The sequence below is a fragment of the Peromyscus maniculatus genome, chromosome 2, assembly GCF_049852395.1.
Source record: "Peromyscus maniculatus bairdii isolate BWxNUB_F1_BW_parent chromosome 2, HU_Pman_BW_mat_3.1, whole genome shotgun sequence".
Taxonomy (NCBI): domain Eukaryota; kingdom Metazoa; phylum Chordata; class Mammalia; order Rodentia; family Cricetidae; genus Peromyscus; species Peromyscus maniculatus.
In genome coordinates, this window is record NC_134853.1 from 72,952,659 (window position 1) to 72,975,214 (window position 22,556).

The 22,556-nt window shown below is 44.9% G+C and overlaps 1 protein-coding gene and 1 long non-coding RNA gene across 2 annotated transcripts in view; one reads left to right on the top strand and one right to left on the bottom strand.

Moving 5' to 3' along the window:
• Nucleotides 1-4,211: 4,211 nt before the first annotated feature.
• Nucleotides 4,212-6,178, bottom strand: LOC143271845 (uncharacterized). Its single transcript, XR_013049095.1, has 2 exons — nt 5,082-6,178; nt 4,212-5,050 (listed from the first exon to the last, which is right to left on the bottom strand). It is a non-coding gene; the product is annotated as an uncharacterized LOC143271845 (long non-coding RNA).
• Nucleotides 6,179-6,356: 178 nt separating this feature from the next.
• The window catches only part of Tmeff1 (transmembrane protein with EGF like and two follistatin like domains 1), an 83,318-nt gene continuing 67,118 nt past the window's right edge, over nt 6,357-22,556 (top strand). The window contains exon 1 of the mRNA XM_006973668.3: nt 6,357-6,794. Coding sequence (XP_006973730.1) covers nt 6,620-6,794 — 175 coding nt within the window. The 5' untranslated portion in view covers nt 6,357-6,619. The remainder of the gene's footprint in view (nt 6,795-22,556) is intronic.

Here is a 22,556-nt window from a genome sequence, read left to right on the forward strand (position 1 = left end):
CAGTTTGGGTGACAAGGTTTTCAGACGAGGAGGGTTACAGTGGGGAGGCTGATCTCCTTCAGGTGGAGCTAGACTAGGAGTCTGCAAATGCCTCCTTGGCTCTTGGTCTCCGTCTACATAATTGAGGATCATTAGAGGGATGTGGGTAACAATAATCGCACCTTCCATTGGGGTCCATACCAATGTATTCAAAAGTTTCTCGGCATCATGCACTCAAAGAATCCTAACAAAATCTTTCAACATACTTGTAGTGAGCCAAGGAGGGCTTGTGCATGCCCTTTGCTGGCTATCGTTTAAAATTTAAAAAGAGATTGATTCTGGGCCTCCAGCTCAGGGCCTTGGGCATGTTAGGCATGTGCTCTACCACTGAGCTACATATTCAGCTCCTAGCTGCAGTCTTATTTTTTTAAAATTATATTAATTTTACATATCAATGGAGCTTCATTTAATATTTCCAAGAATGCAGAGTGTATTAGTCATAGCCAACCATCCTCTTTGACCCTCCACTGACCCTTGCTTCCTCCTTCATCTCTAATTATCACTATTCTACTTATAGGTTCATGTGTTTAAGCATGCAAATATGGGAGAACACATGAGGCACTTTTCCTGTGTCTGGCTTATTTCACTTATCATTTTGTCTTCCAGTTCCGACTGTTGCAAGTAAAGGATTCTATTTGTTTTTAAGGCTATACTATTATCATATCCATAGTAACAACAACACATAAATGTTTTGAACACGTATGTTTTCTTTAGTCGTTCATCTGATGGGCACATCTCTTAGTTATTGCGAGGAGTCTGGTTGATCACATCTCTTAGTTATTGCGAGGAGTCTGGTTGACATCTTGAAAGTGCCGATCTTTACTCCATCTTGTATCAGACAATGATGCTCTCCTCCTCCTAGTGAGTAGTCTGGTGGTGCTTTGGGGTAGAAGGAGTGAGACGACTCTAACTTACTGTTGAGTCTCAGGTACTTAACCTCGTTAGGACTTTGCTTCCTCGTCTATGAAATGAATATAACCCCGACAAGGTGGCAGGAGGGTCAGTGACAAGATACACGGTGCCTGACATTATCTGGGGTGTAGCGTCGGCTTCAGTGAGCTGTAGTTATCACCATTTCTTCAGCCAACAGTTTCGTCTTCTATTTTTATTAGTATCTGGTGTTTCCCACTTGACTATAAAGGGCCCCTAAAAGCAGTGACTGGTTTTTCACCTCTGTTTCTCTGCACCCAGAGCTGTGCCTAAACCATAATCAGTGCTCAGGAAATACCCATTGAGTCAAGGAAGTTGTTCACTCAGGTCTATTCAACACTGGCTGATGTTCTAACAGACCCTTTGTTTAACTGGAACCTTCCTCTTCAGCTGGCTCCTCCACTCTCCATTCTTCATAGCATTTGTTAGTAATGCTGAAATTTTATTTTTATATTTTATGTTAACTGTGTTGTCAATATTTGACCCTAAACTTCCTAAGGACAGGGACAATGGACTCCCAGGGACTGGGAGACTTTCAGTCTTGATTTGCTAAATGAATATTTTTTCTCTTTCCACATTTTAAGACACCCCCCCCCACACACACACCCTTTCTCTAGGAAGTGGGGTCTAGACTCTCAAATTGGGTTAGATGCCAATCTCAGGCTGTTCCCATGCTCCTCCATAAATAACCCTTCTCCCTGTTTCTGGCTCAAGCATTGTGGCTGTCTCCTTCCAGGGCCAATTAGTCAGCCCCAAGGTGTCTCATTACGTTTATCAGGACTTCATTATACAGCTAGACCAGCCAGCAGGAGGTCCAGCAAAGCCAGGATTTTGGCAGGGCTGGGAGTCTGGAATAGGATTTGCCATTTTCTCCGTCCTCACCCTGACCACGTTCATATTTAGTATTTATCACATTGTGTTGTAACTGTTAATTTTCAGACGTCTCCCCGCCCCCACACAGCAAGGGCAGGAAGGATTATCTCTTGCCCCCAGAGGCTGCTGTGGTGCCTAGCCTGCAAGGAGGGCTTACAAAGGTTTCCTAAAGACATGACTGCTCTCCATGAGTCAAGCCTCATTACTGAGGACAAAAACCAACTCAGGGAGGAGACCCTGCCTCTGGCTTCAACAACAACAAAACAACAACAACAACAACCCTGAGCCCCCACCCCCAATCTTTTTAAGTTTTTGAGTTTAGTATGTGGAGCTGAAAATATCCTTTTAAAACACATAACAATGGTATTCAATCATAGGATTCCTGATAGGTATTGGTTCAAAAATATCCACTCCACATTCATCTGGGCTCACGTCTGTACTTCTTTTGTGTACTTGTGTGTGCATGTGTGTGTGCACGCATGTGCAGGCCAGAGGCTGACTTCCAGTATCTCCTCCATTGGTAATTATCTTTAATTAATTTAAAAATACCTTTATTGGCCCCTTTTTTATGTGCATTGGTGTGAAGCTATCAGATCCCCTGGAATTGGAGTTATAGACAGTTGTGAGCTGCCGTGTGGGTGCTGGGACTTGAACCTGGGTGCTCTTAACCACTGAGCCATCTCTCCAGCCCCCTTATTTTATTTTTAAATTATGATGCATCATTATTGTTTTGTGGGTGGTGGTGGTAGTGGTGTGTGTGTGTGTGTGTCTGGCATGTGCCCATGGAAGGTAGAGGATGTAAGTCCAGCTCTGTCACTCTGTGCCTTATTTCCTTGAGAAAGGATCTCTCACTGAACCACTGCATGGCAAGTCTGGTTGGCCTGGGATTACAGAAATGCACCTGTCTCTGCCCTTAACACTGGTGTTACAGACACCTGTCACCACTCCTGGCTTTTACCTGGTGCTGGGGATCTGAACTTAGGTCCTCATCACGCTTGTCCAGCAAGAACTCTTCCCCACTGAGCCACCTTCTCAGCCTTCCACCTTAGTTTTTGAGACAGGGTCTTTCTTTGAACCTAGAGCTTGCCCTTCAGGCTGCAAGCCTTGGAGATCCTCCTGCCTCCACCCACCCCCAGCCCCGGGGCTACAAGGACACACTACCACACTCATTTGTGTGTGTGTGTGTGTGTGTGTGTGTGTGTGTGTGTGTGTCTGAAGCCAGGTCTTCATGCTTATACTGCAAGCACTTTTTACCCACTGTCATCTAGATTTTGGATTTCTGTCTGGAAGTGGCTTTAGCTGGTGGGATGTTATCAGATGTGGTCAAGCAGTAGGAGGGAACTGCTTGCACAACCTTTGACTCTGAGAAGTCTCTGCTCCATTCCAGCCCTGCTGGATTTGCAGTTGAAGCAGAGCCAAGCCAGCCAGGTCTGCTCCAGATCCTAGCCCAACCCCTTTAGAGGGTTAGGACTTAGGAGGAAAGATTCATGTCTCAGGATGCTGAAATTTTACGGTTGTTTGTTAAGGAGGAGTAATGGCTGATTGATCAAGGTTAGGTCAGGGGTTTCTAACCTTGGCAGAACGTCTGAGTTATTTAGAGAAATTTAAAAGAAATAGATACTAAAACTTCCTCCAGATTGTCTGGAGTGTTCTTCAGAAACCTACACTCCCTTTATCTCTCTGGGTGGATTTTTACATAGCAGTCCCACATCCTTTTGTTATCTGTTATTTGGGAATCACAGATACTAATGTGCGATGAGGTTTCTATGTAACCTCTAAAATCCTTTTCCTCTTTTGACCACACAATAAAAAGAGAAATCCTTTCTGATGCTGGATGATTACAGTCAGAGAAATCCTTCCTCCCCAGAGTAGAGTCTTCTCTCAGAATCTTTTTCAGTGTGAACTGTTAGGATTATATATTTTTAAAACAACATGAACACTTTGAAGAAATCTGTGCTGACTTTTTCTTACCTCATCTGGAGAAAGGTCCAGATGGGGTTGTGATGTACGACCCAGGGTTATTTGCCTTCAGTCTGAACTATGATTGTGTCCTCTTGGTATTTTCGCCTGGGCTATGATCAGCAGGCAGAGGGAAATTTAAGGCAGGAGACTGAGGCTTGGAGCATGAAGATACTGTTCACGGAAGAAGCATCCATGAGGTCAAGCTTAGCAGAGAGGCTGCTGGGAGACTGGACTTAAAAGGAGGCCTCTGCTGTAACTGAGCAGGAAGGGGCTGGGATCACTCTTGATTCAGGACACTAGAAAGTTCAGGGCAACAGTTCTGAGGCTTGAGGCAAACCATAGAGGAATGTTAGAGACGCAGATTTATTTAGATAAAAAGCACAACAGAAGTAGAACTTAAAAGCAAATAGTTTTAAAAATTATGACAATTTTTTTTATTGGAAAAACTTCAACAGAAAAAAAAATGAAGGACAAGTACCTATTATTACTCGGAATCCTCTTTTCCAGAGTCAGTGGTGATGTAATGGAGTGTGGCAGTCTTGACCTTCCTCTAGGCTGGTACATATGCATATTTTAGAAAAACAAGATTTTCTTTTCTGTTTTTTAAAAGATTATTTATTAACTTGTGCCTGTATGAGTTTATGTGCTTCAGGTCCCCTGGAACTGGAGTCAGACAGTTGGGAGTCACCTGATGTGGGTGCTGGGAACCAAACCCAGGTCCTCTGCAAGAGCAGGACGAACTCAACCTCTGAACCATGTTTCCAGTCCCCAGGATTTTCTTACACACACTCATTAGTATCCCCTTTTCTATCCCATTAAACATTAACCCAATCATCAGCAAAAACTGTACTTAATACCTACAAAGACAATCACACTTCAGGTCTCACTGCTGATCACTGGGGCTGTGGTTTACCATTACATAAAGTCTGTGATGAACAACATTGATTCATTGTTGCGTCCTGTAAAACCATCTTTAAAACATACATTCCAATATTTGTATTATTAGGATAACACATTTAAAGCCCCCCCACCTTAGGTTGCCCTCCCCTCCAAAATGTATTCACGAATAGTACTGTCTGTCAATCTTTTTAACTCTTGTTAATATTCAAAGGGGATATTTTTCTGTGGTTTAACTCTTTCCCTCTACTTCTAGTGACTTTACATCTTTTGTTTTTCGAGACAGGGTTTCTCTGTGTAACAGTGCTACCTGACCAGGATGCCCTCAAACTCACAGAGATCGGCCTGCCTCTGCTGGGATTAAAGGCATGTACCACCACAGCTGACTTTCAATCATTTTTAAAAATAAATTTACCTGTTTGTAATGTACATAGGTGTTTTGCTTGCACGAATGCCTGTACCACGTGCCTACACAGCCCTTTGAGGCCAGAAGAGGGCCTAGGATCCCCAGGAACTATAGTTATAGAGGGTTGTGAGCTGCTGTGTGGGTTCTGGGAAGCCAACCTGGGCCTCTGCAAGGGCAGCCCATGCTCTCAACTGCATTGGCTCAATCTGAGTGGAGTCATCTCTCTCCACTCTTCAAACCCTTCTCATATATTCATGTCTGCACTTTTCCTGTTTGTCAGCTTTCTCTTCTTGACTTTTATATTCAGTATTTGTCTTATAGATTGTAGCTGTCTTAGAGTGACTTTTTTGCATGTTTCTTAATTTTACAATGAATGGGATTCTAAAATTCATTCTGAAGTGGGTAACGTAATAGACTGAAGAAAGGCAGAAAATTTCCAAGAATTCGGCCTGTGATCTTACTGCCTGTGTCTGAGTAAAGTTATCACCTAGTAAGGGGAGGCAGGCCCGCCAAGCACTCACTGGGCCTGGGCGCCCAATCGCTGGGAGACTCTCAACTTCCTCATTTGGGAAAGATCAGAATGAAAACTCCTTTGTAAGGCTGTGAAAAGGAACTGGAGAGAAAGCAGGCTAAGAGCTTCCTCTAGGCCTTGGATATAGCAAATCCGCTCTAAATCTTTGCTATTATGTGTGGAAAGGGTAAGGCACTTTTAAGATTCAGCCAGGGGATGTAGTTATCCAGGAACCCGGTGGTCCGGGGAGTCTTGGGGATTAAGCCATTCCCCTGGAGAAGTGCACAGCTGGAGTGAGAAACTCGGGTACCAATCCAGATCCTGCCCATTTCTTGGGATGTGACTGACCTTGGACAAGTCACCTTTGCCTTTACCTCCACCTGGAAAACACACGAAAGACCACCTGAGCTCGTGCAGGGTTAGAGGGCGCGTGGGAAAGGCTCACAAAGGGCTTCTGAGACTCGGGTCCCGGGGCGCTCTCGGCGGGCATCCTCGGCAGCGCCCGGCCAGCCCAGCCGGAGGGATCGGCGACCCCGGCCCGCGCCCCCGCCCGCCTCAGGAACAATGGCTCCCCGGGAGGGGCGGAGCTCGGCGCCGGGGGTGTGCGCGGGGCGGGGTCGCCGCTCCCTCCCCGCCCGCGGCTCCGTCACGCGCCCCTCACCGGGCGGGCCGGGGTCTTTGTGACGCGGCGGCGACGGCCGCGCGGACACAAAGGGAAGGCTAGCCTGCGAGCGAGAGGCTGTGCCCGTCCCCGCCCCGCGCCCCCCGCGCGCGCCCCAGCTCCGTGTCCCCCCACGCGGCGCGCTCCCTGCCCTCGCGCGCCCGCGCCCCTCGCCCGCGCCGGGGTCCCCCAGCGAGGCCGTCCGGAGCGCGGAGGGACGGGGCCTGGCGGGGATGCTGCGAGGCTGCCCCGGGCGGCAGCGCGGCTGCTAGGAGGCGGCGCGGGGCCGGTGCGCCCGGCCTGCCGCTCCCTGCGCTCCCCGCCGTGCGGCCGCGACAGCATGGGCGCCCAGGCGCCGCTCCGGCTACCGGCCGCGCCCCCGCTCGCCGTCTGCGGCTACACGTCGGTGCTTCTGCTCTTCGCCTTCTGCCTGCCCGAGAGCCGCGCGTCCAACCAGCCCGCGGGCGGTGGCGGGGACTGTCCCGGAGGCAGAGGCAAGAGCATCAACTGCTCAGGTAGGGGCGGCGGGCGCCCGCCCCTGGGGCTCCTCCCTTCCGCCGCTCTGGGCCGCGGGAGGACCCGGTGTGGATCTGCGTGCTGGGGAGTCCCGGGAGCCGGGCTGCGGGGCAGGACGCGAGTTCGTGGTGCGGGCTTGGGGACCTGCGTTGGGGATGGGGAGTGGCCGCGCGTGAGTCCGTGGGTGTCGAGTGGCCGGGCGAGGGCGGCCCCTGCGGCGTGGTGAGCAGGTGAGGCTCCGCCAGGCGGAGCAGTGATCGTGGGTGTGCTCGTGGAAGCGCGTGTTAAGTGTTGTGAAGCCTCGAGGGAGGGAGGACGGCCAGGCTTCAAGGGGAGTGTGTGTGTGTGTGTGTGTGTGTGTGTGTGTGTGTGTGTGTGTGTGTGTGTGTGATGGTGATGATCTGGGGGACTGAGGATAAGGGCCTGAGGACTGACCCTGTGTTGGGTGGGTGGGTGGGTGGGGGTGCTTCCTTAGGGCACCCGGGTTCTCAGAGAGGTCATATGGGTAAAAGGAAGGAGTGGTTATGTTTGTCCTTTGGGTTCAGGGGCGCAGTGGTGCTTGCGCTGTCCACTGTGAATCTGGGCAGTAGGGAGTCCCAGGAGGACCCAGGAAGTGTTTTGTATGTTGTGTATGGACAAAGCCTGGGGCTCAGGTCTCCACTCTGGAGTACGTCTTTAGGAGGCAGAGAGTCCAGTAGTGAACCCAGTTTGACGGAGGGAGGGAGCTAGGGAGTCATCTTGTGTGGGATTTGGGTATGAGAGGTAATTAGGTCTCAGAGAGTGCCCTGTGTTGCTAGTGTAACCCCGGGTTAATTAAAGTGGTGTGGAAAGCGAGAGAATGGTGCTGTGTGTGTTTTGCAGGACGGCCTGGAGATTGGCAGCCAGGGGAGCCAGGGAGTGAGTGACCTCTCCCCTCTCTCCAAGGCTGCCTGCCCTCCCACAGCTGTTGGAAACAAAGAGCTTGCTGGGGTTTTAATGGATGACACGGGGGAGGAGGGGGCCGGGCAGTGAAAGTTCCCCCATCCATTCTGAAGGAGTCCCCGAGGAGCCGGGAGATTCAGGCCCTGGGGCAAGGAGAGACTTCCAGGTTCTCTTTGGGGGAGGGTAGGTGCTCCAGCAGCTGGCCCAGCAAACCTCATAAGCCAGCCCCTGCTCACTGGGGCTTTCATCTTCCTCAGCCCGGTTCTTTTAACTAGGGTTGGAGTGGGGAGGAGAGTGCACCTGAGAGCCACTGTGGGCCTGCCAGACAGCCTTGTCCCTGGGGGTTCCGGAAGGGGCTTTGTGTATGGGACAGGGGTTTAGGGACAAGAGGGTTTATGCTAGCCTGCTGGTTAGGTTTTTGTTTGTTTGTTTGTTTTTTGTTTTTTTAAGGGGGGGGGAGCCCAAACACCAAACACCTCTTTAGTAATTTTCACATGGTAAGTTTTATGAGGGGGGAGGGGTCTGAGAACTGTTAACAATGGCATATCCATTAAAAGCATTTCCACCCATAAAAAAATCTCTTCTATTTTTCTAATAGCAGTTGGGATGAGATAATGCTTTATAGCAAGCGATCAGTCTTTATCTAAGAATATAAGCTGTTTGTAAATCAGAGTGGCTGTTTTGAGGCAGCAAATAATGGTTATCATTTGTAGGTGATCACACTATGTCAAAATATTTTACTTGTGGTGTGTTATGGTTGTGTGTGTGTGTGTGTGTGTGTGTGTGTGTGGTGTTGACTAACCTCATTTGTCCTTAGCATAGTGTTTGTTGATGGGTGTTTTTGTGTGCTCTTTCTGATTCTTTAGTGCACAGGTAAGTGTTTAGAAAGGACACGGGACTGGACACTCATGGGGTGTGGGCAGAGGGGCTCATCTGAAGGCCATAGCCACTGCTGCATAGCTCTCACTTGGGGAAAATTGCTTGATTTTTCTTAGTTTCCTCAATTAAAACAGACTTGGATTCAACAGCTTCCTTTAGGAATGTTTGTCACTGATATAAATGCAAGTAAATTAGACTGTTCAAATGTTTTCAAGGGATAATGTATACTTTAATAATAATTCTAGATCTAAAACTAGTTTAGCTAAATGATATATGCAGATTCTTTTTTAATGAACCAATATTTTATTTTTATTTTATATGTTTTACCTGCATGTATGTACATTACATGCATGCAGACCCTGCAGAGGCCAGAAGAGGGCAGGAGAAGATGATTCCCCTCAACTGAGCTATCCACCATGTGGGTGCTGGGAACTGAACTCAGGTCTTCTGCAAGAGCAGCAAGTTCTCCTAATGCCTGGGCCATCTCTCCAGTACACATTGGCAGATTTTTGTTACAACTGTCTGGGATGAAGAAAAGATTCACAAGGGAAATGCACATGTTAGTTGACAAATTTGAGAACTGTAGCAATCTAGTATGGGCACACTATACATATGTGTTAATACAGCTTGAGATTGCACACCCTGGTGTTATCATGTAAACTGAAGTTAACCCAGGATGGATTTGAGCTTTAAAATCTGAATACTGGCCATGGACTCCCTGTTGTTTTTCTTTGGTCCATTATTTCAGACTTATGTAATCTTTAATGGAGTCTGAGTCTGTCAGGCTGTGTGTGTGCTGGGTTACTCAGAGCTTTGTGGCATTTGTAAATATGAAGATGAGTCTATGTTTTTTTTTTTTTTTTTTTAATCAAAAGAAGTTGTATAGATTATGGGAAGGATGGGGTCCTGCAGGGTTTTACTGGAAGTTTCTTGAGTGTTAGTTAACCCAACTTTCAAGCTGTGCATCCCTTTGTGAGTTCAATAGATTTTCAAGCTTTTGGTGTTCAACATTTCCCATCTTGTTAGACTGTGCCCTTCTCCATTTTTCCATTCTAGTGGAGAAGCAAATGCCCTATATGTAGAACATGCTTTCATAAGGAATTTGAATGCCCCCCCCCATTCTAGAAAATTCCAGCATCTGGGTCACAAGTTTACCCATAGACAATTTTCTGTATCTATGTGACCCCCCCTTTCTTTTTTAAACAGAGGGTGTGTTCTTTAATTTCTGGTCTTCTGGCTTCTTATCAAGATAATGTAAATATTTAGCAGTATTTTTAAAGCATGGTCTGAAAGTTTTTCTCAGTATCACTGAGCACAGTTGGTTTGCCCAGGAAATGTATTTTGGAGTGGGCTCTATGTTCTGCGGCTGTTCAGGGTGCATGCCACTTCCCTTGGGTGTTCGCCCCTTCGTCAGAGTCCTAAGCGCAGAGCATGCTCCTTTAAGGAAGCCTGTGCGGTCCTGGGAGCATCTTCCCTAAGCTGCAGGCCTTTGCCCCGCTCATCTGTGTGAGCTCTTTTTATTAGTCTCTGCACAGTGCTCCACTCACTCTGGACTTTAGGCTTTAGTGTTTTGTTTTTCTTTGATCTTACATCTTTTTATTTATAGTTACCCTTTAAACATCTAATTTATGAGGAAGCTCTCTGTTTATCCAAAGAGAAAAATTGTAGCCATTATGTGACATTTGTAAAGATGAACTCATCTTTACAAGAGACTGGATAACCTTAGATAACAGTTCCCCCTACTTGTAATAGGAGCGGGTGGTCCTTTTTGGCTTTGGGGGCTTTATGGGTATTTGGGAAAACAAATGAGGCTAAGTATATGAAACATTTCTAGGTCAGGGAGTGTGGTTAAAGCCGGAGAAAGCACAGACCAGCAAGTGTCATTCAGTGATAGACAGAAGATGGAGAATTTGAACTGGGTTTAAAAAATGTCAGGAAAGTTAGAAGTGGGTCCTCTGGGTGGTATGTGGTGGTAAGAGCCTTACAAATAGACTGTGTAGATGTCAGGTTAATGGAAGGGCCTTGTCGGTGGTCATACAGAATTCTGAGGGCACAGACAATGAGTTTTCTAGTTAGTGTATTGTTTGAGGTCTCTGATATGTAAAATATGGTTATTAATTAATTTACTTAGTGAACCTTGAGTGAGTCTGGGTAGTTTACATACCAGACATTAAGGGAAGTGTATGAGAGGCCATCCCTACCCTCAGAGTAGGGGGGATGATGCTCTTACAAAACATGTACTGGAAATTCCTACCTAGTGCATCTGGATCTACCTCTCCCCCAGTCAATAAGCTTTTATTGACTACTAACACTAATTAGAATAAAAACAAGTACATTAAGAATAGTATAGTAACAAAATCGCCACTAATTCTGTAACATTTTTTTTCACCCCGAAAAGAAACCTTCTGCTGTGACAGCCATCCCCTCTCCCGAGCCACTGGCTGCGACCAGTCTGTGTTGGTCACTGTGGATTTGCTTATTCTGGACATACAAGGAAGTGGAATCCCACCTTATGACACCCACTGTATCCAACTTCTTTTCCTTAATACGGTCTTTTCAGCATTCATCCATGTATTAGAACTGCATTCCTTTTTAGGGCTGAATAGTGTTCTGTCGCATGGCTGTGGTAGCATTTGTGCATCCATTCCTGCTGTTTCCATCGCTGGGGATGGAGTTGGTGGCTCACATAGTGACTCGTGTCTTTTACTTATCGAGGAAGTGCAAAACTGTGCTCTGAAGTTTCTGTACTCTTGACATTCTCACTGGCAATGCGTGCGGGTTCCAGTTGCTCCTTAGCATTTGTGTCTGTCTATCTGATTACAGCCATCCTGGTGGGTGTGAAATTGTGTGTCTGCGTGGTTTTGATTTGCATTTTCCCGATGGCAAATGAGGTTAAACATCTTTTTATGTACTTACTGGTCGTTTGTAAATCTTATTTGGTGAATGGAAATACCTCTTTAAGTCTTCTCCTGGCCTTCATTTTGACATCTCAAGTTAGCCAGTCTCTACACTTAGGAAGGTTCACAACACACACCCAGGCGATAAAACTCTTCCATCAGCTGCATTTTTACCTGTGTGCCATTTACTTCCCTTGCCTACCAAGAATCAGGTCTGTTTGTTCTCAAACCTGTTTATACCAACAGTACTTGTGAGTGTAATTTAATAAATGTTCCTCAGATTAAGAAGTACAGATATGAAAAACTATTTTGTGAAATGTTTAGAAAGACTTGATAAAGGGAAGAGATGGAAAGGATTTGCCTTTGAATGAATTAGATTTGAGATCAAGACAACAGAAACAGTTTTGGATTCCCCAGGAAACATTACCAGTATTTTTCAGACCTCTGCTTTCCCGAAAGGAACACGACATCATAGGTAACTGGATTGTTAGTGTGGTTTATTGAAGAAAACAGGGAACTATTTTCCCCAGAGTCCTATACAGAGAAGAGGTCTGGGTGAGCTGTTGGGAAGAGAACATGTGTTTATATACTTAAAATGGTTAACACAAAACTATCATTTTTTACTGAAGATAGATTTTTTGCATACAATATGTTCTGATTATAGTTTCCGCTTCCCCTTGTACCACCCAGTTCCTCTTCACCTGTCACTCTTGTTTGCCTTCAGAAAGGAAGGTCCCCTGCACAGACTGCTTGGAGGGAGGTTTGCAAACAGAGCTGAGGAATGGCAGCCCTGATCGGCGGGGATTAGGGTGAGGGGCATTTGAGTCAGACCTTGACAGGTAGTGGAAGGTCACCTGGAAACACTAGGGTGCTTTCCCCTGGGGCCTTTGCTGGATGTTCCTTTCCTCTGGAACCTTCTGGTCCAAGTCATGTAGCCCCTCACGTCCTTCAAGTATTTGCCTTCCAACATGGCTGCCTTCAGCACCTTCTGTAATCTCTCTCCTCCTCCACCCTATTGTCCATCATGCTGTTTTTCTTCCTTTCTAAGTTCCATATCGAAGGTATTTTTGTCTGTTTTATTCCCTTAGACCACACTGTCCCTAGAATGGCACCTGGCATAGTTCAGTTGCCCACTGCATATTTATTTGCAGAGTGGTGTAACGATCAAATAAACTTGGCATCTGAGGAGAGATGGGAGGGGTGTCTGTAGGTTGAGGGAATGGTTCTAGAAAAGGCACAGGATGGGAAAGTGGAGGTGGGATTTCAGGAGGATTGCCTGTGCTGTCCAATAACGATTGCCACTTTAGGAGACAAACCTGGGCAACTGTGAGGGGTTACCTAGGTTAGAGATGCTCCTGGGTACTTGTCAGGGATTATCTTGATTAGGTTAATTGAGGTAGGAAGACCTGTCCTAAAGGAGGGAGGCATCATTTCCTAGAGGAGAAGGAAGCTGAGCACCAGCACTCACTGATCTCTACTTCCAGGCTGGAGATGCCTGTAAACAGCTTTCCCCCCGCCCCCCTGAGACAGGGTTTCTCTGTGTAGTTTTGGTGCCTGTCCTGGATCTTGCTCTGTAGACCAGGCTGACCTCGAACTCACAGAGATCCACCTGGCTCTGCCTCCTGAGTGCTGGGATTAAAGGTGTGCGTCACCACCATCGTGCATAAACAGCTCTCTTAATCCTTTGCTGCCCGAACTTCCACCCCACGACGGACGGAACCCTTGAGCTATCAGCCAGAATAAGTCCTTCGTTAAGCTGCTCTGTTGGGTATTTTATAGCCACAGGACAGGAACTAATATACTGCCCTAGATTGTGGTGCTGGTACGAGATAGGCACAGGTGGCCACCGTGTCAGTTGTAGGCATTCGAGGCCAATCCGAAAGGTTGTTCTGAAGACACGGGAGTCGCATGAGGAAGTTCACATGGCCTTGAGGTTTTAGAGAGCAAAGCCTGGAATTGCCCAGGAAGACGCGGAGGAGAAATGGGTAGTATGGTAAAAAAAAAATACATGGAGATTGAGACACTTGTTTAGCCTATAAGGTGTTTTAAAAAGTTGCATTGGTTGTTAACCGTTGAAATCTGGATTTCAGCCTCTTCTAGACTTGGAGATACCGGCAACTTTGGGCCCTCATTGCCACATAGCCACAATGGGTCAGCGAGGATTAAGACATGGCACCTTCATTGTCCTTCAGCAGCTAGCCTGCTTCCTGCTTGTTGTCTGCCAGAGCCCCTGGATCTCTCCTTCTAGAGATGGATGAGTTGTGGCGCACTTAATGTGTGCACTTAATGTGGGACCGAGGGCCTGGAGGAGGCCGAGATCTCGGACCCTCCTCATCACCATCACCAGGTTGGATGGCGATCTGCTTCTGCACTTTCCTGCCTGCACACCCTCCGGCCTGTGTGTGACCTTCCGTGTGCTGTGCGCTGCTCCCTTCACCCCCAAGCTGGCGTCCTCTCCTTACTCTTCCGAAGGAAGGAGTTGATTGTCAGTGGCCAGTGTAGTGTTTTCAGGAAGGCAAAAGCTTCACTCGGGATTTTTTTTTTCTTCCTGTTCTTAACCCTGTTCTTGAACCCACCTCTTCTTTATCTTTGAAACTTACTCTACTATCTGGTTATAACATTTTCCTTAAAATTCCCCAAAGATAGTCTTATCATATTTATTTTCCCTGCATTTTCTTCACTTTTCTTTGGCACGTCCTCTTTTTATACTTGGCCTTTTCTTTTTTTCCCTTCCTTTCTAAATTTGTTACATTCCATTTTTTAAATACTAAGGCATTTATGGTTACATCCCACTTATGGTTATAAAGTACATGAACTTAGGTGTGTTAGTTTGCTTAGTGATTTTGTGTTATGGTCTGGGAATGTGCTGGTGATTTCCTAGGTTTGAGTATATTAAAAGTAGGTGGATATTGACACCATGGTATGAAAACAAATTTTATGAAAGATTTACACTCTACGAAAAGAAGTTGTCTTCTCAGTTTCCATGTTAATTGTCATTTTACTAAAAATTCTCAGTTCTTGTGATGCTTGATGGGAAGGAGGACCCTGCAGGCAAGGTGCTCTGATACTGACTTACATGCATGAGGCATGTTCTCTCTATGTAGCCAAGGCTGGACCAATTTCGCCTCCCTGGTACTTGCACCACTATGCCAAACTATCCCTCTTCCCCCCCTTTTCTTTTTCTTTTTAAAGTTTATACACAGGTTCTGTCAACATTGTCATCATTTTTGTCTCCCCCAAAAGAAACTTTGTTAGTGTTAGAATTTTAGGAAGAAAGCCCTGTTCTAGTAAGGAGATGATGAGCAGAGTGACCGTAATTAGCTTGGCGACACTGGGAAATGTAGAGAGAGGTTCAGTGGCCTGGGTCTGGCTGTGAGGGGCAGTGGGAGCTTTCCTGTGTTATAGAAAAGGCAACCAAGAGGTAAGGGTTGGATTAGCATGGCAGTGATGGGTGTCTGACCCACCCATCTTCCATTTCCTCAACATTTTTATCTCCCCTTTTCTATTACAGCCAGCCATCGTCATTTAATTTGATATTTGTTATCTTAAAATTTTTCATACATATGTAGATTCTTTAATGGATTAAAAAATTAAATTTCTTTTTAAGTTTGGTGAGGTGGTGACTTTAACCCATTTAGGTTTCTTTAAATATGTAACAGAACTATTTTTGTGCGTTACTATTAATTCTCTTATTAGCTTTTCTCTAGAGAGAGACCAGGGGTTTATGAACTTGGCATAGTGCTCTTGTGTTTTAGAATTATATGTTTAAGTCATAAACTTTTTTCAGTCTATACATTTTGTTTGTTGGGTGGCTTCATTTATTGTTAAGCTTATTTCTATTCTCATCTATTTATTTATTTTTAAATGGTTAATCATGGCACTCAAGAAACAGAGGCAGGTGGATCTCTGTAAGTTTGAGGACAACTTGGTCAATGTAGCAAATTCCAGGTTAGCTAGAACTACACAGTAAGACCCTATCAAAAAAGTTTTCCCCCTCCTTTAAAGCAGTTAATATCATGCTTTCTAGTGCCAATTTGCAGTCTGTTTTTATACAGGTTTTTTTTTTGGTCTCTGTGGGTGAGTTCTTGGGTTCTGGCCGCCTCCTATTCTACTGAGTATTACAGACACTAAGGGACAGAGGTTAGGAATAGAACCAGATGCCAATATTTGTATGTCAGATTTACTAACTTTTGGAAAATGTTTGATGGAGACAGTATATTAACTGTACTTGAAAAATCCTAAAACATGTATGTAAACAAATGCACTCGCAAAGTAAAATGAGAGTGTAACCATGTGTCATTTTTATCCTGCTTTTCTTTTTTTTTACTTCATGGTGGGTCTTGGTCTTTTTTTTTTTTTTAAATGAATTATTCCCCCCCCCCTCTCTCTCTCTGTGTATGTATGTCTTTGTACACATGGAGTTCGTATGTGGGTGTCAGATCCCCTAGAGCTGGAGTTACAGATGGTTATGAGCTGCCTGACATGGGCGCTGGAAACTGAACCCTGGTCCCCTACACAAGCCGCAAGTATTCTTAGCCACTGAATCATCTCTCCAGACCACTGGTCTTTCACATACTGTAATATCTGTGTAATTTTTTTTAATCAACCATTTATTTAATTACTCCCTAACAGATGGATACTTTAGGTTGGTGTTTGAAAAGATGAGCATGTTTTGATGTTGAGGCATGTGTGGATGGACCTAGGTACTGGGAAACTGTTGCTGGAGGATAACTCAAGCCTCAGAATTCCAGGACAATCCTGGCAACACAAGACCTTGTCAAAACACAACCAAAGACAACAGCAACAACAACAACAAAAATGTAGATATGGAAAAGATTTTCCATATATTGTTTTATATTTTGATTTTCTATCGTAATTTTCTAGAAATTGTTTGGTAAGAGGCTAAAACCAAGGTTTTAATATAATGGCCGTGAGAGGTTTGCTGGATATTGGCTCATGGTTGGCTCCATGCTCATCCTTCATATCTTTTCCCAGCACAGATGCTAACAACAACAACGAGGCGTCTGATATTACCGTGGCATTTTGCGTGTTACATGCTGCTCTAAGGTCCTTCTGTATCCTTAATCCTCCACCAGCATCTTAAGAGAGGCCCTGTCTCCCTTCCGCAGAGTGGTTAATTGCTGCGATCACACAGCTGATAAGTCAGAAGGTCGGGAGACTGCTGGAGGTGGAACCAGACTAAACTCCACATTGTAGTACTTGTTCGTGCTTGTCTCAGGTCCCAATTTAAGTAGCATGATGGTTTAATCTGATTTACGGAAGGGTGATATCTTTCTTGCCATTTAAAACCTGCAGTTGAGTGGGTTTTATATGCCCAATATCATCATTACCTCCTATCCAAGAACATGTCCATCACTTCAGAGAGAAACCTGAGTCATACTGGTAGTTCTGAACCACCAGTCCCATTAGCCCCCACCCCCTTCCCCTCACGGCCACAGCGGCATGGTTTCTGTGACTTTCTGTGTTCTGGACATTTTATATAAGCAGAATCTTGTATTATGTGGCCTTTTTGTGTTTGGCTTCTTTCAGTGTATTTTCAAGGCTTCCCTGTATTATAGCATACAATATTTTTGATTTGAAAAGTAATATAAGGTCATCATAAAACTAAAAATAATATTCCAGAAAAACAGACTAATAAAGAAACTCCAGATCTCCCCAAGAAAGAATTGAACTTGGTAGATTTCTGTGTGAGCGCACATTCATTTGTGTGTGGCATGGTTCGCTTGTGGAGGTCAGAGGGCAATGTCGGGTGTCGGTCCTCACATTCCACCTTGTTTGAGACCTGGTCTCTTTGCTGGGTTTTCACCGTGTACACCAGGTGAGCTGGCCTGTGAGCTTGCAATTCTCGTGTCTCTATCTCCTATCTCAGTGTAGAAGTGCTAGGATCACAGAGGCTTGCACTGTGTCTGGTTTTTATGGGCTCTAAGGGTCCAAACTCAGGTCCTCACTTGCATGGCCAGTTTTTTTACATAGTGAGCCATCTTCCCTAGCCCTGAAAAATTCTTCTATAGATGTTACAAAAAACTGGATTAAAAAAATTAGTTATTGTACACTTTTGGTGGCACTGGGGATTCGAACCCAGGGTTTTGTGCATGCTAGGTAACTGTACTACCATCGAACTATATGTCTAGTCTGCATGTTGCACATTAAAAAAAAAAAGCCTTTAAAAAAGCTAAAGGTATCATGTCAGGAAATGTAGAGATTTGTCATCATTATTTTTAATAAACACCATCATGGATTCACTTTATGCATCTGTGAGAGGAAAACACACAAGTTTGCCAAGCTGGTGTCTGTACCCTGGAGATCAGAACCGGGAGGGAAGGAGAGAGCATTGCTGGCCAGCATCCTTGGCCCGGACTGGGTGTTTTCACTGCTCAGCTTGGGATTCAGGTCTGTTCTCCCATCAGAACCTGCAATGGTGTCCTCTGTCACCTTGCCTGGAGCATCCTGACACAGGCATTTAGAACTGAAGGAGGCAGCGGGGAAAGATTTGGGTGTGGAGGTGGAGGACTGATAGGATGAAAGTGTTGTTTAGCAAAGGGAGTTTGGCAGGATGCATGAAAAGTACTGGAGACAGATAATTGAATGGCACATGTGTGGATTCTTTCCTTTAAATATAGCTTAGAGAAGTTGTACTCGTCTCTGCTGCTAACCCATTTTAATATCCGTGTAGACTGCATTTGCATTATGGAATACTAAGTTCATTTTCTCTGTCACCATGTCCGGAGAGAAAAATAGAACTATAATAATAATGTTAATTTAGCCAACACATTAAAGAAAATTTAATTTCTAGTTCTTATGGTTTGCTGGAACGTGACGTTAACAGTTACATCTATGTCTTGATTTACCCTGACTTATATTTTCAGCCATTGTGTCTTTAGAGGTGCCTCTCAGGTGGGTTGGGAGTTGAAGTCACGTCTAGGGAGGGGGCAGATCTTTGCTGTGTACTGTGTCTTGCTTGTTGGGGGCACTGATGCTTTGGACATGTTATCTCATTGAATCACAAAGGCCACGCATGGGAACTTGGCCCTCGTGGACCCCCACATTCCTGTTTTGCCCATGACGTAGCAAACTGCCTCTGGTTTGATTTGAAATCACATTGAGGCTCCCCGACCATTAAATAAAGACTACTCTAGAAACCTGAAAGGGGGAACAGTCGCGCATTGTTGAACTGGTGCAAGGCAGTTGCTGTCACCGTGTTTTATTTTTTTCCCAACTGGGTTTTCCTGTATGGATATAAAAATACAATGACACGTAAGTATAGTTTTATGTTCTTTTTTTCATTTAAACATTCACATAGTTATTATGAAATATTTGTGTATTATATAAAATAAATCTTTAAATTGGTATATAATACTCCATGGCTGTACCACACTGTTTCAGACAGGGGATATTGTAAATGTTTAACCTTTCCATATTTTTAATTTTCAGCATAGATGGGGCCATGGGATTGCTTAGCTGGCAGCTGGGCGCATATTCCAGAACATTATTTGGGGGCTGAAACTACCTATGAGGGGCTGTTGTTTGGGTGGCTGTGCTTTTCTGAAAAGGGATGTTTTCCCTGAATACAAGTAACACAAAGACAGTGATTATAAAGCTGTTGAAATTGTGTTTCTGAAGACAAGGTAACATCTTTGAATATGCCGTGTGAGGAATCAGCTGGGACTCAACCAGAGATGAAGGGAAGCTTTCAATGTTAATGAGGCCGCAGGAAGCATTCACGCACATGCTTACCCTAGTTCTGCAGACTGGAGCTGGAACTGGATGAAAACAAGGGAATTGGGCATTCCTAAGGTTGTGAAAGCTGTGCAGGTTTTGAAGTTAGCAGTGTGGTGGAGAATGCTGCCAGGGAGCAATCCAGAAAGATGGTGTGATGGATGGCCCAAGCCGCAATGTTTTTGTATGTGATAGGAACCCTCTTGCTGTATGGTTCAGTGGGATTCTGATGTTTTTTTTTTTTTTTTTTGAGAAAGTTTCTTTAAGTTAGGAATCAAAAAATGATTCATGAATGTATGGTATATTTTATTTTAAATTGAACATACATACTTATTAAATGATATTTTGAAAACAGGTATAGAATTTTCCCCTGAGAATAGTTTCTTCCTCCTTGAATAAAGCATATTCATAATTAATTACAGATTCCATTTTTCATTCCTTTGAAAAGAAACCTAAAGATTTGTGGATACAGAATTGTAAATGTGAGTCCATTTGTTTTTGAAGTAGCTCATCTTTTAGCTTTTATGGGAACAATTGATCTTCACTCCTAGGAAATGTTGAAGCAACAAAATTATAACAATGTGTATGTGGGCTTAACTAGGTTGGGTGGCATTGAAACATAAAGCCACCTTCCTGTGATGGGGGCTAATGTGTTCCTGGCATTCTGCAGAGTGTCTGTAGCCTTGAGGATTTCTTGTGCCATAGACCTTGGGTCTGTAGGCTCCAGTGAATGACATACTTTGATTAATCTCGGTAGTTAAGAATGCATTGCTCTGGACTTGACAGAATATAATAAAAAAAGGATTAATCAAATGAGAAGTGGTCAGAATTGGAGGATAATAAAGATTATTCTAGAATTGAGGGAAACTGTCACCTGCTGTAGAAGGATCAAGAAAAGAGTTGGAAGGTCATTGAGATGGCTCAGTGGGTAAAGGTGCTTGCTCACAAGCCTATGACACTAGAACCATGTGATGGTTGTCCTCTGACCTCCCCATGTGTACTGTGGTATTCCCCTCCGCCCCCCGCCAAATAAGTAAATGCAAAAAATAAAAAAAGGAAGACTTAAAAAAAAAGCTGTCATGTCATTAGAATGAAATTTTGTTGACTTTGAAGAAAATGCCTTTACAGGAAGAGAGAGGAAGTCTGGTACATGAGTGGCTGAGGAAGCCACTTTTGCTGTAGTTAAGGCCTGGGAACTCTACTTTGAACCTTAACTTGCTATTGAATTGTATGTAGGTCCCTCTTCTGAAATGGCAAATGTTTCTAGTAATATGCTAAGATCTTGGAGGTTACTGTTTATAGTGATTGGTGTTGAAGGTTGTGTCTTCCTTGTAACTCATGGGATGCATGTGTCCCCAGGATAGCTATGAAGGTGGCCTAGCGTGGTTTATAGATGACATCATGTCACAGTGCTGAAGGGCTGGACACCCTTGTTAGAGAAGAATAAAGTGCAACACCATTGATTTCGTTTTCACAGTAGTTTTCAACTGGGAGTGATCTTGTCTCCCCAGGCGACATTTGGTAAAGTCTAAAGGCATTTGGCTTGTCACAGCTGGAGTGATCACTGGCATCTAGTAAGTAGAGGCCAGAAATGTCACTCAACACTCCATCAATGCTCAAGATAGTGACTATCAATAATTTCCACCAAATATTTAGTCCAGATTGAGAAGCCCCAAGTTCTGCTGTCACATTAAGGAGTTTACTCCCTTCCGGTTCTCTATGACTGTTAGCCAAACAGATTTTTCCTCTGTGTGCTGGAAAGGTGCTAGCAAAGCCGTATCGTTCTGGAGGGATGTGGGGTCTGGTCCTGGTTTGAACTGTATCCTGAACTTCTAATGAGTGATGCCAGCAACCAAAGCAGGGTTCCTGCCCCTCCTGTGCATTGTTTCCCAGCCTTGAAATGCTAATGAGATTGGAGACAGGTTTTTACATTATGAGAAGTGGATGATGGGCACATTGGTAACCAGGGCAAAGTATTTTTGTTTTAAGCCACTCTTCTGAGTGCTCTTTTTTAGTGTAAAATATTTTTATTTGGAGAGGTGAGTTTTGAGGATTTTTGTAACAGTGCATCCATTTTGCTGAACTTCCATTTTGGGCTCCAGAAGGCAGGTGTGTGATTACCATCGTCACTGACAGTGACCCCTTTTCTTGCTTGGTACTGTGCAGAATGCGTAGAAAGGACACTCAGAGAATCCTGTATTGAGTCTGAGGGAAGGCTTTGGTTGGCATGCTTGTTAGGAGGTAGGGCCCCAGGAAGTATGGTGCTTTGGACAGACTCATAAATGTGTGAGGAAGCACAAAAGATGTAAGCCCTTTGCTTAGAAATGTTTGTCTTAATTAAGTTTGCACGTAATTGTTGTTATTGGTGTCCTATTTAATGGTTTGCACCTGTGGCTTAGCTGCTAAGAAGAGGGCTTGATTCTTTAGTTTAATGTATGCATTTGTTTATTTCCTACACTAATAATCTAAAGAAGCGGACCCACTGTGGTGATGGCCTCGTGATTCTTGGTACCGTCTTTCTTTCTGCATTCATCTCTGTGTGTGTATGGTGGCAGCTCTGACTACAGAGCAAGCAAAAACTGGGTGATGAGAGCCAGGAACCCAAGACTTCCACAGCCCCAAGGTAGAAGGAGCTTAGAACCAGTCTTCTGTAGGTGGAATAGTTTGTAGAACAGAACAGCAGAACAGCTGTATCAGTTGTCTGGTCTTGAGTGAAAAAATTTTGAACTTTAATCTGTTTCTGTGACCTTGAGGCCTATTTAAGACAAAGGAAGAGTCACTGCAGCCCACAGGTATGTTTAACACCAATGTAATGCTTGGTGCTTCATAAGGTCGATTCATGTAGTGCTGTTGACTCAGTTCCCTAATTGCCAGCTCTTAGGAGCAACGTGCCGTGGATGCCCTGGCAGAGTGGGGCAAACAAATGACAGGAGAGGCCAGTGAGAAGCCACTCGTGTAGCTGTCCCTGGACATCGGCGTCTCCTTGACTCGGGCCAGAAGCTCTGCTCTGAAAACCAGGAAAAGAAAATATTCAGGAATAGTGGGGTTGCTGGGGAAGTGGGTCTGTTTGCCAGGACCGACCTGATCATGACGTAGAGTGCAAGAGACCTCTAGTACTTTTCCCCGAATCAATCAGCCACCGAGCTGCCGCCAGCCAGCCGGGGGCTCGCTTCAGCCTCTGGCTGCTCTGGCTTACATGCACATGGCCGTGACTCTACTGAGATGGTGTTTAAGACAGACTCTGCTTACTGTTTGTAAGTGTACGTTTGTGGTTGTGGCTCCAGTTCCCAGTGGGGAGATAGGGAAATGCATCCCAGCGATTCTCAC